Source organism: Dermacentor albipictus, chromosome 8, assembly GCF_038994185.2.
Source record: "Dermacentor albipictus isolate Rhodes 1998 colony chromosome 8, USDA_Dalb.pri_finalv2, whole genome shotgun sequence".
Lineage (NCBI taxonomy): Eukaryota > Metazoa > Arthropoda > Arachnida > Ixodida > Ixodidae > Dermacentor > Dermacentor albipictus.
Window position 1 is genome coordinate 86,903,750 of NC_091828.1, and position 17,956 is coordinate 86,921,705.

The 17,956-nt window shown below is 47.1% G+C and overlaps 1 protein-coding gene across 2 annotated transcripts; it reads left to right on the top strand.

The window, feature by feature from the left end:
• The first annotated feature begins 11,067 nt into the window (after window positions 1–11,067).
• Window positions 11,068–16,763, top strand: LOC135903477 (uncharacterized). 2 transcript variants are annotated; one of them, XM_070522884.1, is made up of 5 exons: window positions 11,068–11,982; window positions 12,621–12,736; window positions 13,169–13,371; window positions 14,720–14,826; window positions 15,978–16,763. In XM_070522884.1, exons 1-5 carry the CDS (start codon window positions 11,639–11,641, stop codon window positions 16,093–16,095), a joined length of 888 nt encoding a protein of 295 aa, XP_070378985.1. In that variant the 5' UTR covers window positions 11,068–11,638; the 3' UTR covers window positions 16,096–16,763. The 2 variants fall into 2 exon arrangements, 1 of the variants encoding a protein (XP_070378985.1); XR_011507728.1 differs by lacking the exons at window positions 11,068–11,982; window positions 12,621–12,736; window positions 13,169–13,371 and having other exon boundaries at window positions 14,693–14,834.
• The last annotated feature ends 1,193 nt before the right edge of the window (window positions 16,764–17,956 follow it).

The window sequence follows — 17,956 nt, forward strand, 5'->3', positions numbered from 1 at the left end:
GGCGACGCCTGCTGAAGTTCCCGAACTTGGTGGCTGTGACGTCATGGATCTTGATGACGTCTTCTAGGGCCTACTAATTATATATAGCGGTACAGATTGACTACATTGGGTTCTAAAGGAACCAAATATTAAACATGGCAAGTTTCGGTAACCTTTATTCAGCCGGCGCGGCCCAAACGCGAAAGCATACTTTGGAATCCCTGACGTCACGCTGACGTACCGGCGCTGGGGAGTTTCGGCGCGAAATTCAAACACTGATACATGGAGCTTCATTTTCTCATCTAATAATCAAACTATCTTTTTTTAAATGACTGACTGCAGGGTTCTCAAACAACGCTCCATTAGTTTAAACTTATTTATTGTTTCGCTTTAGTGTCCCTTTAAGAACCGTTAACGCCACCAACTTAAGAATTCAGCACAAGTTACATTCGCACAAACGCAGTGCCTCTGTCCTCCGCCTCTCAAAGAGCCGAATTAGCTGGAGTCCGCTCACAGTTAAATGGCTCTGCACCGCTGATCTAAACGCTAGGCTAATTGGAAAAGTGGAAAATAGAAGAGTCGTTATTACAGACTGTTACCTTAGGCTGAGCGCTTATGTCAGTATCACCCGTAAAATTTGCCAAGATGTTCAGGTTTCATCCTAGAAAAAGAAAAACAGTGACGCAACACAAATCTGTAAAGAGAAAATTTAAACACGAAAACCCGCTTGAGGTCAGGGAAGTAAGCGAGCCTAATTGGCCCGTTCATCTACGCAAATTGTGTTTGAGTTGGACAGCGTTCACATAACCTTTTATTCGTGGTCACCGGCTACAGAATTTATGGGTACTCTACCCAGCAGAGCGGTGAAAAAACGCGACCCATTCACGACAGCATCTGAACCTTCAGACGCCACAGAGTTCTCGCGCAACAGCGCATGCGTCTCAAAGAATATGCGTCTCAAAGAAACTCGACCGTACTCCGCAATGCCGGCATGCCTGAAGACAAACGAATACAACGCGCGCTAAGAAACCTCCTCCGTAGTGCCTAGGCTGAGTCATATATTCAAGGAGCAAAAGCCGCCAGATTTTTTTCTCTCGCGCCCGCTTTTACTCGCGCCTGCACACAAACGGCTGGCGATATCTGCCACGTGGAAATGAAACCACTCTCTCGGCTCGGTGACGTCTATGTACGTAGGCCTAGTAGCGTCGAAATCAACCGATTATCTCCAGAACAAAGGCAAAACATGGCTAATACTTTGTCCTCGGCGTGAAACTGTACTAAGCGATGGCTGATAATACCATTTATTTTTCGCTGTTAGCAAGTTGCGACGGCTAATTTGCATCGTCGCTGGCGGTGTGGGGTAATCTAGTCGCTGCTACGTTGATACGCGATTACGGTTACCGGCCACGGTGTTGACCTAACGTAACTGGTCTCGCCGTAACGTACCGCGCGTCCCGTAAAGCTACAAACGCTCTATTACCGGCAGTAAAGTGGTCGCCACCTGCCGGTACTCCCACGCAAATCCTGCGCCGACGATACCACCGCAAGATGCTACGGCAACACCACGATTGCTCCTATAAGAGCAGTGTTTGCTGACTGTCCAACAAACTGACTCAAAGTGACTCAAAGACCGCACGCTACAGTAGGATGATGAAGAAGCTTGGGAACGAACGGAGCAACTACGGACCGCATAACTGAGTGCTGGAACGACAAAACATCAGTAAAATGCAGGTGCATAAGTTGGTGAACTAACGGTGCAGCCGATATTCTGGTTAAGTTCGACATGAAAAAGTGTATTTTTTGGGGAGATCTTGCAATTAGCAGAGCAGGCAACCGGTGCACGCCACTCCTGCAGGCATGAATTGTGAAGAAGTGTCAATGAAGGCATCAGAATTTACAAAAATTTATTCCGAGGCAATGGTACCTCCACAGAGAGAACGTGACGCTGGTAAGACGGTTCCTTGTTCGTTTTTCTAGTGAGACTTGCTAATGACCCATTATTGAAATATTGAGGTAGTGTGCAGACAGTCATGTCACGTTTTTTTTTCATGAAAAAGTATTGACTTGCCTCCTCCAGGTACATAAAAAAATTCAGTGGCGATGTAGGGTTAAATGCTAGAGAAATACGTTAGCGTTAGGCCACACGCCTCCGAGGTCAGGGATCCATTATTTACACCAGTCCACCATATTACAATGTGGTCGTTCACGTCCTGCCTCTTATATATATATATATATATATATATATATATATATATAAACACACGTCGCCGGCTTCCAACACTTAACGTACGCACTATTCAACTTCGGCACTCCTACTGCCAACTTATTATAGCCCATTTATCGGTTGCAAGCGCTACCATAACGAAAAAAATATTTCGTCATTACTAACAGAACATGGCACTTCTAACATCGCCGTGCTTTTGCCAAAGGGATCACGTGTATCAATGGTACCGTTGGTCGGCACACTGAAGGAAATTTTCGACGATAATCCGTTAGTTATTACTTTCGCGATTACTCCGCGAATCACTGCATGCTCAGATGGCACGTAAAACGATTACCAGGTGGCGTGGTAATCTGACCGAAATTCGCGCACGCACACTGCGCCATCACACCCATACTTAAACAAGAACTATTGCGTTTGCTGTGATTAGATAGTTTTAGAAAAGCGTTTGTTGCCTTACGTACGTTAAACGTAAACACCTTTGCGAGACCTTACAGTGGGCGTTCTTTCAATCTCTTTAGTTTACCGAACGCGAACGTAGGATACAGGTTACGCAATGCCTCCTTTACTAGATGCCTGCCGCGTCGCTAGTCTTCCCATTGGAGCGGAGGTTCCCGTAGTTCAGGGTAGTCGCGGAGAGACGGCGCTCGCAGCCGACCCACTTCCTGTTGCGGAGGAAATGACGATTACTAGGCTGGCGGGCGCTCGACCAATCGCTTGACGAGAGATTGTGGGTCCTGCCTCCGGGATTGCAACAGACGCCGCTAAAATCTCGGAGGCTGGGCTACCTGATTTAGGTTTCTAGCGGCCACCGCAGCTAGCGCTCGCAGCCGACCCGGGTTAACCCGGGTGGGGAAGAGTAAAGAGAAGAGGGGCAGGAACCAGCTTCTCGGGTCACGTGGCAGGCATCTAGTAAAGGAGGCATTGGGTTACGAAACGGTGCCGCCTGGCGCCTCGTGCCAAATGCGTCCAAGCCAAGACAAACCATTAGCAACCATGCTGTTGTTGCACGAGACGTTCATTTGAGGGATGGCGCCATAGCACTAGCGTCGACGACGCGTTGAGGATGCAGAACGCTCCGCAAGCCCAATTCTTCAAGGCAGTATTAATTAGATTCGATGCTGTAGCGAGGTAGGCGATGAAAGTGTGCTAGAACGTTGATCTGTCGGCAGTACACATTGGTGCGGCCCATACACCTATACCCTAACATATCACTGTAATGTATCAAGTATCACGCTATGATAAAACTCTCCAATAGGGAAGTTTTAAATATAGTGCATCTCAGCGCGTTAAGTACCTGAAGCCCCACGTCCAAGCTGCGCGTTTTCTTTTTTTTTCTCGTGGCCCCATTTGGAGTTTTCTTTTGTGGGCACGTTGGTAGGCAAAACCTAAACCTCCCTGTTGTCACGGAGTTACAGTCGGCGACAACGTAAGAATGCAGCTGCATATAGGTACCGCTGTTCCAACTAAATTAGAATTCATGTGGACGAGCCGGCCAGTCACGTTCTGTCATTTCCATGACGTCAAGTGCTTTCTCTATTCGTTGGCCTTTAAGACGGCCAATTTCACCGTGCTTTGTATCTTATCTTTGTATCCGTACTCATCATCTTTTAGAATGAAACCGGAACGTCCTCGTTACAAGTTACCAGGAAAATCACGACATCAATACACAGCCAAATGTAATATTTTAGCTAAAAACAACGAGCTTTAATTTTTCCAATTAGCCTAGCATTTACGTTGGCAGAGAAATAGTACTGATGCTGGTGGGCCGACTCCAGCTGGTGCGCCGGTCTCTTTCCGAAGTGAACTCGGGACAAGCGCTGGCTTAATTTCTCACGGAAGCTATCTCTCGGAGAGCGGAGGTACATAGAGCCCGTGCACAGCGGTCTTGTCGGTGGAGCTTGTACTTAATTCTTGGTTTGCCACTGGGTGCAGTCAGTTCGACGAGGGCGACAGGAAACCAGGTGGGGTGATGAAATTTGGAAACTTGCGGGCGCAAATTGCAATCAGCTATAACGCAAGACAGGAGTAATTAGAGATCGCAGGGATCCAGGAGATTAGAGATCCTTTCGTCCTGCAGTGGAGATAAAAAAAGGATGATGATGATGATGATATGCAATTCGTACAGGACTTGCCACGAACGGAACTGGCGATGCTGTCGTTAAACTCTACCCCGCGTATTCTAGAGCGTCCCTCCGCTAAACTTGACCTCCTGTGACCTCGACTCGATGATGATGATGATGATGATGGTTTAATGACATCTCCTTTGAAATGGGGCGGCGACAGTCTCCTAGCCTGCTTAATTTATTCAGGTATGTTATACACGTGTTTTATCTGACATTCTTGAATAGATCTCCAGATTCCTTTTTTTCCCCTTCAAAAGCTACCTTGTACCGACAGCTATGACTGTAAGAGATCCGGTCGCATCAATGTCTCCCCTACTATTTTCCACCAATACTCTACATGTATCTTGCTTATCTTTACTGTTGACCGGTTGACGCTTGCGTCCACTTTAAACCCGACCACTTATAAAAGGTGTACGCTATCTACGGTTCTGACTGGGTGAATCCCTTCGCATTGCATTAGGCACACCCTAATGAGCTCAGTGGTCTCCAGATTTTCGCTGCAGCATACACATGCCTCATCTAGTTCCAAATATTTGCTCCGGCATGTTCTTGCCCTTAGACAACCGGCTGGACCCTCAAATAGCAAGGCACTTCCCTTTGAGTTATCGCGCAGACTTTCCATTCTAATGTTTCTTCTCATACTTGTAAATCTCTACGGGCTTTTGTCTCTATTCTTTGCATCCAGCTCCATGTCTGTTTCTCTCACTTTCTTTCTGATGAGTCCGGGTTGTGTATATTCAGTTACCCTATACTTGGGTGACAACTTTCTTCACGTCTGGAAGGAAGACGAAGTGCTTCTCTTGCGGAACACATCTCGCCCGTCTCTGTGCTTTTCTGGACTTCTCACTGCACCTGTGGGGTCTACCGCCCCCTCCGTCGCGGTGATGGATGTGCAACACCCCGAGGATCCTCCCGGTTCCCGTTCACCCGCGGACATCGGTTCGAGGAAGCGAGGAAATACATCGAGTGGTAGCGAGGACACAGAGCTGTACTCCGCATCAGGTGACGAGTCCTCGGAAGACAGCTTCCGACTTGTCCAGTACCGCAAGGCCAAACGAAGAATTATCAACTCATCTTCGGCGTCCAGCTCGAACACTGTGAAAACAGCGCCTCAACGATGGCCTCACTCCATCCTGTTTGTGCCACAGAACGCTACCGACAACCTGCGCGTCCTCAACAGGCAAGCACTCTCCGTGTATCTCGAAAACACTGTGCCAAACGAGATTAAGGATGTCAGGATAAACACTAGGCGAAACATCCTGGCAATCGATGTGATGAACCCGAGCGCGCTGACCATACTACAACATGTAACGCAGCTGGGAAACATGAAGGTCAGATCCATCATGCCAACGAATGGTGCCACAATAACAGGAGTCATCTATGACATTGACAATGAAATTCCTAATGCAGACCTCCCAGTTCTTATAAAACCAGCAAGTGAACGCAACGTCATTGTGCATGTTTGTCGCCTCGGCAACACACGTTGTGTGAGACTAACATTCAAAGGCGACTGCCTTCCACCCTACGTGAAGGTCGGCCACTTTCGCCATCAGGTTCGGCCATTTATTCCAAGACCAATGCAATGCTACAATTGTCAGAAGATAGGCCATGTGAAGGGTGTCTGCAGAAATTCGGCCGTGTGCCCTCGATGTGCCGAACCCCACTCAGAAGACAACTGCAGCGCAATCAAGTTGAAGTGTCCTAACTGTCAGGGTGATCACTGCGCCTCGTCCAAAGACTGTCCCCAGATCAAGAAAGAGATCACCATTCTTAAACAAATGGTGAGAGACAACTCTACCCACAAAGAGGCTGCTGTGAAAGTACGGCGAAGACGACGTCACCGTCGAAGGTTTTCACGACGGAAAACATCTAGTTTTCAGGGACAGTCAACTCGTCAAGCAGCATCACCAGCGAAAGTTTCCAGCCCTCCGAACACCGATGTTGGAAGGGAGAAAACTGCCAGATCTCTCTCCACAAAGGAATGGCCGCCACTTCCACGTACACGACCGCCAGAGGAGCCGCAGCAGAAGCCGCTCCCAGTGCAGCAAGGTGCTGTATCCGAGGAGTCGCGGAAAACAGATGAGCAAGTGATAGCACTTATTAGGCCTTTAATGAATGCCATTCGCGTGTTGCTAAGCAACATGCACACACCGTCTGCCAGAAGTGCGCTTCAAGTACTGGACGCTCTGAGTCCGGTGCTTGCAACCCTTGAGTAGATCATGGCTCCACAGCCACGGTCTTTTAGGGAAGAGGTCCGACAAGCAGCTATTTTCCAGTGGAATGCGCGCGGACTCAGAGCGCGCCTTTCGGATTTCCGTCGCTTCGTGTACGCCAATATGTTTCCCATTATCGTCATTTGCGAGCCGAACTTAACGAACACAATCAGGCTTTCTGGATATGAATTATTTATGTCGTCAACTGTTTATGAAAACAGTAAGGTTCTGGTGTGTATTCGCCGTGACCTCACCTACACTCGTCAGCCTGTACCACCTAATGACAATAATCAATATATATGCCTAAACGTAAGGAAAAAGAATTTGGCCTTTACTTTTGTGGGCGCCTACCTATCTCCGTCAAGTCGATTTGATTACAACAGACTGCAAGACATGCTTTCCTCAACCTCCAATCCCTGGGTCATCATTGGAGATTTCAACGCCCATCATACACTCTGGGGAAGTCCGATGATCAATGCAAGAGGCAGAGCTCTGGTATCTTTCGCCTCCAGTAATGAACTTTGGCTGCTGAATGATGGAAGTCCTACCTTCTTACGTGGCTCCACCTACAGCAGCTGTCTTGACTTGGCTTTCGTCTCACGAAGCCTTGTCAGACGTGCAGGGTGGTTTGCGGACATAGAGACGCACGGAAGTGACCATATCCCCACGTACATCAAGATCAGAGGATTGTCCCCTTCCAAAATACGGGATAGGATCCAAAGAGTGGACTGGCCTAAATTTCAGTCTACAATGGAAGAACACTGCGAGGCCAATCCATCTTTCGACTTGGAAGAGGCAATTAAAAGCGCGGTGCAAGACACTATGCGCACTCTCACATGCTCTTCGAAACTGAACGAATTTGACGTGGAACTAGAAAGACTTCGAGCAATCCGACGACGTGCTGAACGAAGGTACCGACGTACGAAAACAATGGACGATCTACGGACCGCCAGGCGCACGCAAAAGAAGATACAGCGCCGGTTAGACAAGCTCGAATCGCAACGTTGGGCTGCCTTCTGTGAGTCGCTAGATCCACGCAAGCCTTTATCGCAACTATGGAGAACGGTGCGCGGACTGCGGACACTTCCCGTACAGCGATTCCCATTCAAGGCACTTGCCCTCTCTCAAAAGAGATCGGAGATTGACGTGGCAGAGGATTTCTGCGCCAGATTATCCGGCCAACTCACGGCTACCAACATTCCATCGCCTTCGATCAGCTGTCCGCCACCACGTGATCACCGGTTGGATCTACCATTCTCGATCCACGAACTTAAGGCAGCATTAGCTTTGTGTAGCCGCACATCAGCGCCAGGACCTGACGGAATTTCCTACCGAGCTCTGTGTCACCTGGGGGAGCGAGCGAGAGGTGTTCTTCTTGAGGTGTACAATGAATCTTGGAGAAATGGCACGCTACCAACAACCTGGAAGACAAGTCGCCTTGTTCCACTGCTGAAGCCTGGCAAGTCGCCGTTGGAGCTCTCATCATATCGCCCGATCGCGTTGGCGAGCTGTGTGGGCAAAGTAATGGAGAGGATGGTCCTAGGACGCCTGGAGTGGTACTTGGAGTACCACAACACCTACCCAGATGCCATGGCGGGCTTCCGACGCGGTCGATCATCGATCGATAACGTCGTCGACCTGGTCACCTACATTCAACGTGAGAAATGCCGTAAGCGTCTCTGCGCGTCTTTATTCCTCGACGTTAAAGGGGCGTATGACAACGTTACGCATGAGGCCATCCTCTCTGCTCTCGCAGAGGTAGGAGTGGGTGGTCAGATGTTTAAATGGATACGGAGTTATTTATCCATGCGATCCTTTTTTGTAAGCACCGAAGAAGGCCATACTTGTCTACATTATAGCTACCGTGGCGTCCCCCAGGGCGGTGTACTTAGCTCTGTGTTATTTAATCTAACACTAATTGCTCTCCTTGAGCACGTGCCAACTACAGTCAGGCTATCAATGTACGCGGATGACATCTGCATATGGACGTCTGCAGTAACACGCCTACATTTGCGAGCGAGAATTCAGAGAGCCGCCACACAAACTGTTCTCTACCTTCGTAATCGAGGCCTGGAAATTTCCTCAGAGAAATGCGCAATAGTGCCATTTACCCGCAAACCCATGGCCAACTACAGTGTAATGATAAATGGCCAAATAATACGACGGGTCCGATCGTACAAGTTCCTCGGTGTCATAATCGACAGGGACTTGTCATGGAGCCCACACATATCATACATGAAAAAACGGTTGACAGGCATCTGCCACCTGTTCAAGTTTTTCGCTGGCAAGACCTGGGGAATGTCGCCAAGTGCGATGTTGCAACTGTACAGGGTGCTTTTCCTAGGATTTCTGCGATACAGCTTACCAGCAATAAACAACACTGGTAAAACAAATCTACGCACAATACAAAGTCTTCAGGGTCAAGTGCTCCGGATCTGTCTAGGCCTGCCTCAGAGTGCTTCAACAGTGGCTACGATAGCAATCGCTGGAGATCACCTTGTCAAGACCCACATTGAAATTGAAGTACTCAGGACCCATATAAGGCATCTGACCAGGACTCCTCGTCACCACTTGGCCTCCATAACAGCGGACAGACCACACACATCTTTCAGCCGGACGATAACCGCATATGATGAATCATTGCCAGCTTGTTTTACCCCGGCTGCGAGACCTTCGATTCCTCCATGGTGCCTCGCTCAGCCAAACATCAACCTCACAATACCTGGTATCTCGAAAAAAGCTGATCTATCATCGCCAGCCCTTAGACAGCTCACGCTACTACATTTGTACGAGAACTACCGTGATTCTACACATATTTACACTGATGGATCTGTCCTTCCAAGTAGCACCGCGGCGGCAATCGTCATACCAGCGAAAGCTACAACAATCAAGTTTAAGACGACCCACGCGACAACATCAACGGCAGCAGAGCTCGCAGCGCTCTTTACTGCCCTTCATCACATTGGTGATGAACCACCACATAAATGGACAATATTCTGCGATTCGAAGGCGGCACTGCAGTCTCTACTGTCACCTTTACGACGTGGACCACACGAACAACTAATATTCCATATTACAGAGACTTTGCAACATATAAGTGAAGCAGGCCATGAGATAACCTTTCAGTGGCTTCCAAGTCACTGCGGGATTATCGGCAATGAACAGGCGGATCACGCTGCCCGCTCAGCCCATACTGAGGAGCGCTGCGTCCCGATTCCTCATTCTAGAACTGACGCAGCACGGAAGCTCCGCCTACTTGCTCGGCAGTGCACCGCGTCGCAATGGAATGAGCCACATTTTAGAAACACGCGACTGTACTCACTTGACCCAACATTAAGTCTTCGAGCGCCATCACAGCTTCGCCGCAGAGACGCCACGCTTTTATACCGGCTTTGGTTGGGCGTTGCCTTTACTAAAGCCTATGCATTCCGCATAGGGATGATCGACAGCCCAACCTGTGACCACTGCGGCCATGAAGAATCAATTGGCCATATTCTGTGTTCCTGCCCGCAGTACAGTACACAGAGGGCATGCCTTCGCCACGACCTTGACAAACTGGACGACCAAGCGCTATCCGAAGAAAGAATTCTACAACATCGAAAGGACCTACCGTCACAGAAGAAGGCCGTGCAAGCGCTATTGCGCTTTTTGCGATCTACCGGCCTGAGTGAACGACTTTAACTGGAACGCCTTTTGTGTGTGTGCCTCCATGTGTGCGTATTTTTTTTCCTTTTTTTTGCGTTTTCCTCTCTGTCATCTTTCTAACCCCTATCCCCCATCCCCAGTGTAGGGTAGCAAACCGGAGACTCATATCTGGTTAACCTCCCTGCCTTTCCTCTTCATTCTCTCTCTCTCTCTTCACGTCTTCTTCCATTCTGTGTCCACGCTATTCAAGTACGTGTGCACTTTAGCCGCCTATTTATTTTCGTCCATGTCCCAAAGTCTTTCTTCAAAACTAATTTTGCCCTGTGCTTCTCCGACTTCGAAAGAGGCCCAACCCATGTCACCCTGCACTGTCCAATTTGTGGTTTTACCATGGGCTCCCGAAGCCAACCGACCTACCAACCTTTCGTTAACTTCAATACGTCAATACGTCAGATTTAAAGCACAGAATGGGATTTGTGAACGTTAGGGCTGGCACCATTACTCCTTTCCACATTGCACGCACCCCAGCACCCTATATCTATTGGGGCGCAAAAGTGATGTATGTTTCGTTATTGCTGCATTCCGCTTCCCTTTATTTTCAGATTATCTCGGTGGGTGCTTGAGCTGGTCTCTTCTTCGTTTATGTATACGTCAAGATTTTTACATAAACGAGAAAGTACACGGCAGTGCCACCTCGCGACATATGTAAAAAGTACGCGTTCTTGACACTTCGTGGCACACGCTGAGTAACTTAGTGTTTTCTTCAGTCGAAGGGCTACGCTCTGCCCAACTCTATGGAGTGGAGTAAGTGATTCGCGTGGAAAGATCATTTGACAATCTTGCCCCGACAGGTTTTTGACACCAGCCGTTCAACAGCATCTGCTACACATTATCGCAGCTAATCCGGCGTATGGTGTGTATTTGTCTTCGATGCAGAAGGGCCAAGATAACAGACATGAAGAGATAATGGAAATCTTTTTCCCTGCAGTTGCAATATATTGTAGCTCAAATTGCTGAAAAACAATCGGGAAAGAGGGAGCACAGAATGCCAGCACAACAAGTGTGATTGTCGTAATATATATAAAGGCGGTCTGTAGCAGTCATCCAGTTCGCTTCAACGTTCCAGTCTCTTCTCACAACGACGGAGCTTGATAATATGGGGACATCTTGAAGAACAGTTGTTCAAACTCGGTGAAGCCGAGTTTCTTCGCCGCTGGTCTACGCGGTACATAACCGTCTCCCGAGGCAAAGTCTTTCTACAACCAGAATAATGCTCAATCCGCCTTTTGCGATGCATTGTGGCGCCACTGTGCGGTGGCCACGAGAAACGATTTGGCAGGCGCCGCTCTCGCCGCGACAGACAGCCGCCGCACGCGAGACACGTGTGCAAGCAAGCAGCGTGTGAGTGAAAACCGCAACAACGTGTGCGCACAGTTTGTCGCCGTCCGCTAGCCATGGAGCCCGCTGGTGACTGCTTTGTACCTGGAGGTTTCTTCAGCGTGACGAACGGCTGGAAAAAGCGCTTCGGCAACGTCAAAATACCCACGGAAGCGCAGCTCGAAGAACACATGGTGTCGAGCGGAGCGCGCTTCGCGCGACAGCAAATGAAAGGAACGATGTTCCAAGAAGAAGGATACGTGCGCAACGTCATGTACAACGACGTGTCAGCAGAATCCACGTGCGGACTTTTGCGTAGTATCTGCCTACCGTCAATGAAAGGCGGCTATTACATCGTGCACGCCGCGATTTCCAAGGCGTCGGGCTCCATCCTGGCTGGTCATTGCCTCTGCCCCGCAGGGTGAGCAAGCTTTCTATTCTACATCTGGAGCGCGACCTGCATGAACCGCGTGCAGGACATTTAAGTCTGATGGGTTAAATTTTGGAATTCATAACTATACCGGCCCTGCCGTTTTGGGCTAGCTGTTTGCTTATATAAAGGTACGGTTGCTTAAATGTTGAAAAAATACACATACTGTAAATGAAGAAAGCGGGGAGTTCTTGTTTTTGCGCATTTGCATGTATACCGATCGACACGGTCGTGCAGCATACCAATTTGCACTTGTCTGCGACCGTACACAGCCTTGGATTGCCGGTATCACACAGTACACTATTTAGAGGCATATAACGAGAATGACTTCCAAGTTTGGCTGTTTACTGTAAAACCGCTAGTTGTACCTAACTTCGTGCCGGCATAGCTGTCTGACAAGCCGCATCGCATCGTTCAATGATGCTGTTAATGTGTGCACATGATGTTACAAGGCCAACGCGCGAGTGGTGGTGTGCGGCTCATGTCTGAGATTGGCGCATGTATTTCACGTTGAGTGACGTGAACTTAAACCCGTTCTTTCGAATTCATAAACACTTGATCCCATCTTTTCCTTGATGAATACCTGTTGAGCATGAAAACTCATCTCCTCTTCCATTTTATTCTTGCAGCCTGAGCGGCACATGCCAACATTTCGTTGGGTTAATCCTTCATGCCATTCACTTGGCGCAAAAGGATGCGGCAACGTGCACGGAAGTTCCATGTGCTTGGATTGTTCCTGCCCAAGGTAAGAATGCTACTACTTAGCAAGCATTAGTTAACATAGGAGGCGGCAAAAGTGCCTAAAAAATCTGTGATCACACTTCCGGCCCCTTTCTGCAAACGGTTCGTTGTGGCACCGTGTTGACCATTTAACGTGTTGTAAAATTGCTTGCATTCGTGGTAGCAGCTGTTGAATATCAACTAATTCACACAGCTACATTGTTTACAGCGTACATGAGTATTGGTATGTGGACAAATATAGGCTACTGGTTTTAATTAAGAACACATATTGGTGTCGCTTCATAAATTCTTATCTACAAGACCTGCATAGAGAAAAAATAATCCCAAACTGCAAGATTTAATTTTCTTACAATGGATGTGGTCGTTGGCTAAACATCACAGGAAGCACTTAAAATTTCGTTATTGTACTTGTACAAACAAAACTTTTTTTTTTCAGTCAAAAAGCATGAGCCACCTCTGCCTCTGCAAGACATCACTTTTCACACAAGGAAACATGAAGGTGCGAAAAGGCGGCGGTTTGATCCACTGCCAGGGCTCTCACCGAGTGACCCATCCCTGCTTGCTGCCGATCTCGAAAAGGTGGCAGCAAACTGCCTGCTTCTCCGTTATATGAGCAAAGAAAACTCAGGAGAATCACTTGTAAGTGCTACACTTAACTCTGCATGCTTGTGATCTGTTAAAATAAGAGTTAGCAGTGTTCCATCAGCATGTGACGACAGACAGGAACAGTTTGAGAGCCCCTTTTACTGTGCTTTTATGCGAAGTACAGTTTGCATCAGTATAACACTAATGTCAGTAGTGTTTATATATGGTGACTTTCTTTTTTATCTCACTAAACAATCTGCAAGCTTAGCAATGAGATGATGCAGCAAACCTGTGATGTAAGTCTTGATTAATTGAGGCAACTAAACCTCTTTAAAGCCAAAGTTATTTTAAAAGTTCTGGCAGAACCTATCTCGTGATGACTGAAATAATGCGAGAGCATTCATGCACATACACACTGTTAAACTGACACAAACATCTGTTCAACTTCCATTCTATAGCTTGTCTTGTCCATGACAGCAGTAAGGGACTGTGAATTCCAAAGTGTGATACATTTAAGGGCTTTCAAATGCTGTGTGCCTTTACAAAATACAAGACCTTTGACGCCTCCTGTAATACTGTAGGTATCAAGTCGCTGATGAACTCCCCAGTGCCTGCTTCATAAATTCTTATAGCCACATGTGATTCACATAATTATCATGCGAGACTGTCCAATCACCTGCAACTTATGCAGCAAAGCATGTGAGTATAGCATGCTGGGCAAGTCTTATTAAATTATCTGTACATAGTTTCCTTAGTTACGTGTATTAAGTGTCCCTTGATTTTTCATACCATGCTTTATAGCTGAATGGAATAACTTCTCTACACAGAGCTGCTGAACCTAATTTTAAAGAATTTTAAATCTTGCGTTGGCATATCTGATGTGCATTGATTACTGTTTACCTCTACGTATGCCTTGAGTTTTTTCTATCCCCTTCTGCAACATGCACATTATTGCACTTTCATATTTACATTTGCTCTTGATTTACAGCACATGTTAGCACGAGTTCATGTCACTGCATCTGAATGTTTTTTTTTAATTTTCTAATGCTAGTAAGCTTGTAGTTTGCTTACTTTCAAAACTGTTCTTTGCTCACCCTGAAAGAAGGCATTTAGAGTACGAATAAATAAAATGTGAAAAATGATTCAGAAGTACAATACTGAGTTTGCTTGTTTAACAACCATGCGCAATAAGGCATGCCAGGTATGAGACCACAATCTGTACCTATTTTGTTGCGCTTCTCACCACTGGCGCAATATGATGCTGTCAAAGACCTGTTTACAAAATCCTCAAATCTTTACTATGCTGCTTCGTATATTTCAAGCTGCACTACTATTCAAAGTAGTCACTAAGCTAACATTTGCATGTTATCTGCGCTGTCTAATGTAAAGCACTATATTCCAGGATGAACACAGTCCCAGTGAAGTGGCACCAGAAGCTTCAGACACTCCACTGGTCCCAGACATTGAAGACATCCACAGTGAGACCTGTCAAAGACTCATACAAGAGAGGTTTGATGGTAAGAAAGTCCACTTCCTTGTTTATTACTTTTTTCGCAACCTTTTGTCTTGGCACGTGTCATTCTGAGGCTGTCTCATTTATATAAGAATGCCCACCTATGTCTCTGGGCATCACCTTCACAAGTATCCCACTGAGCAGCAGATAATGCAGCAGTCACTTTTAGACTTAGTGTCTTGTCATTTCTTAACTTTTACAGGGCTGTCGCATAACTCGATGTGTGTGAGCACCCACAGGGTCCTCAAACATATCTGCTTCATCTATGGCATGTTTGTGAAGCACTGTGTGAATGTATAATGGATGTTCCTTTAGCATGAGTCCATCACCTGGATTCATGCACGGCATTTGTCATATATATATGTTGACTGTGTTTTAGCAGAGCATGGAATAGAAAGCATGCACATTTGTCTTGCTCTTCTTGTTTTTAGGCATGTTTAAATACTTGCAATACTGAACCAACTCTACGATTTAGCTATGTTGACCAGCATAATTAGCGAAAAAAAATAAAACATAATGAGCACATGCAAGTTACAAGCTGCAGAAAAATTCTTATGTCACTGTGAAAGTAAGCTGTACAATTTTGTAGGAGATTAGTATCTACCTACATTTTAATCGTTGCAATATGCAGTTGTGTCATTTGACACAACCTAAGTACTTTAGCCTCTTTGAGTAGGCCTGTAGGAGTTTCTTTGTAGGAGTAAATAAAAGCTAACCTAATGGTATTAAGTTTCTGACAAGTGATTCAACATAAAAGAAAGTAAGGCGTGCAAACACCAACAAGAGAACTAGACAACATGGCATTTACTTAGTTTGGTTCTCTTGTATCCATGTTTGCATGCATTACTTTCTTTTAGTGCGATTCGCTACCAACTAGCTGAACTTTCTCTCATTTTAAGCTTCATTTCTAGTACACTTAGCTCCTATCTGCAGCGTTTGTGTTGTCTGGTTCTCTTGTGTCCATGTTTGCACCCCTTACTTCCTTCCACGATGAATCCCCACCAAATAGCTCAACATTGCCATGACAAGTGATGCTTTGTTGACGTCGTGCTACTTCTCATTGCTTTAATACAATGTAATGCTTGCTGTACGACTTGTAAAACGGATTCTAAACTTATAAATTAACAATACTGTTTTTTTTTTGCAGCTATACAGGCCCTCTCGGTGGACAGCAGAGCAGTTGTTCTCGAGTCGACGATTGGACAGGCCGCAAATCCAACCTGGCACATGGAGCGGATTGGTCGGCTAACTGCCTCAATGTTTAAAAGAATTGTGCGGTGCCGGAAACCTGACAGTATTGTTAAAGAGATACTTTACCCGCGGAGCTATAAAACTGAAGCCATGCACTATGGAAATGTGCACGAGCCAGATGCCGTTCAGGCATATGAACAGCTAATGGCCTGCATGGATAAGACCATAACTGTGGGATATACAGGCCTGCACGTGCATGCTGAGCATCCGTTTATTGCTGCATCCCCAGATAGACTGGTATTTGAGGGCAGTGACATGGGGCTGCTAGAAGTTAAATGCCCGTTTTCTTTCAAAGGAAAAAGTATCGAAGAAGCTGCAGCTTCTCCAAAGTTTTGTTGTAGGGCAACAGGTAATGAAATTACATTGAAAAGGGAGCACGAATACTATTACCAGTTGCAGGGCCAAATGGCAGTGACAGGACTTAGCTGGTGCGACTTCGTTGTGTGGACTAATGCAGCATCCATTGCATCCTCCTTACACGTCGAAAGGATTTTCTTTGATGAGGCCATGTGGTCTCAGGAAATATTGCCAGCACTACTGAATTTCTATAGGAATGCTGTGCTAGCTGAGGAGCTGACCCAGCGAATTAGAAGAGGGCTTCCCCTGTATAGTTCTGCCAGGTATGTTGGCACTGCCAAAAGGAATCTGAAAACCTGCAGAAAGCAGGAGCCCCCTACTGCAAAAATATGTACACCACAAAGAGAATGAAGTCATTGTCAAGGAGGTGGGACAAAACAATGGCCTGATACGGAAGAGCGTATGTGAGTCGGCTAATTACGAATGCGTGAACCAGGCTGATGGTCTCTCCCTTAGTTAGGCCGTCTCTGCTTCTTGCCACTCTCCTTATCATTCTGGCCACGTTTCCTGTGACCGCCTTTAGTTTTTGTAGGGTGTGAGATGTTCCAGCATTCTGCTGTATCCACATCCCCAATATTCTGAGTGTCTCCACTTCACGAATAGGCACCCCGTCGAGAGTCAAAGTGAGCGGCACCCAGTCCTTCTTTCTTGCGTACTTCGCACGCACCCGAATGAATTCTGATTTTTCGGGTGCGCATGCCATGTCCGCCGCCCTCGCGTATTCCACGACTGCGTCTATGGCCTTTTGAAGGGTTTCTTGCTTGTCCCCGTAGGACCCCTGGTGAGCCCAGAACGTGATATCATCGGCATATATCGCACAACCGAGATTCGGGTGCTTATCTAGCTCCAGGGCTAGCTTTCTCATCCCTACATTGAATAGCAGTGGAGAGAGTATAGCTCCCTGGGGGGACCTCTGTCGGGACAGTTGAAGGTGTCGGACCTCGTGGAGCCTAATCCGATTGTGGCCGTGCGGTGGCTGAGGAACGAGCGCACGTAGTTATAAATTCGCAATCCACAGTTCACCGCGAATAGCGTGGTGGGAGATGCTGTCGAAGGCCTTTTTGATGTCCAATGCCAGTACAAATTTATCTTCTGACCCTCTGTTGGTGTGCAGGACCTCGTGCTTTAGTAGTAGAAAAATGTCCTGTGCTGACACGTGGGCTCGGAAACCGAACATGTTGGAGGGGAACATGTTGTTTAGCTCTATGTGGTTCGAGAGCCGGACCTGCACAACCTTTTCAGAGTTTCCCCGCGCACGACGTTAGGGAGATGGGTCGAAGGTTGTTGATGTTACGAGGCTTACCTGGTTTTGGAATAAGAATAATTTTTGCTTCCTTCCATTCTTTTGGAAGGACGCCGTCCTCTGTCCAGACCGTGTCGTTAAAGAATTTGGTCAAGCTCTTTAGCGTGTCATCACTTAGATTGCGAATCATTGCGTTCGTGACCTGATCTACCCCTGGGGTTGTGTTTTTCTTGAAGGAGTGTGCCGCTGCGTAAACCTCTTCAAAGGTTACGGGG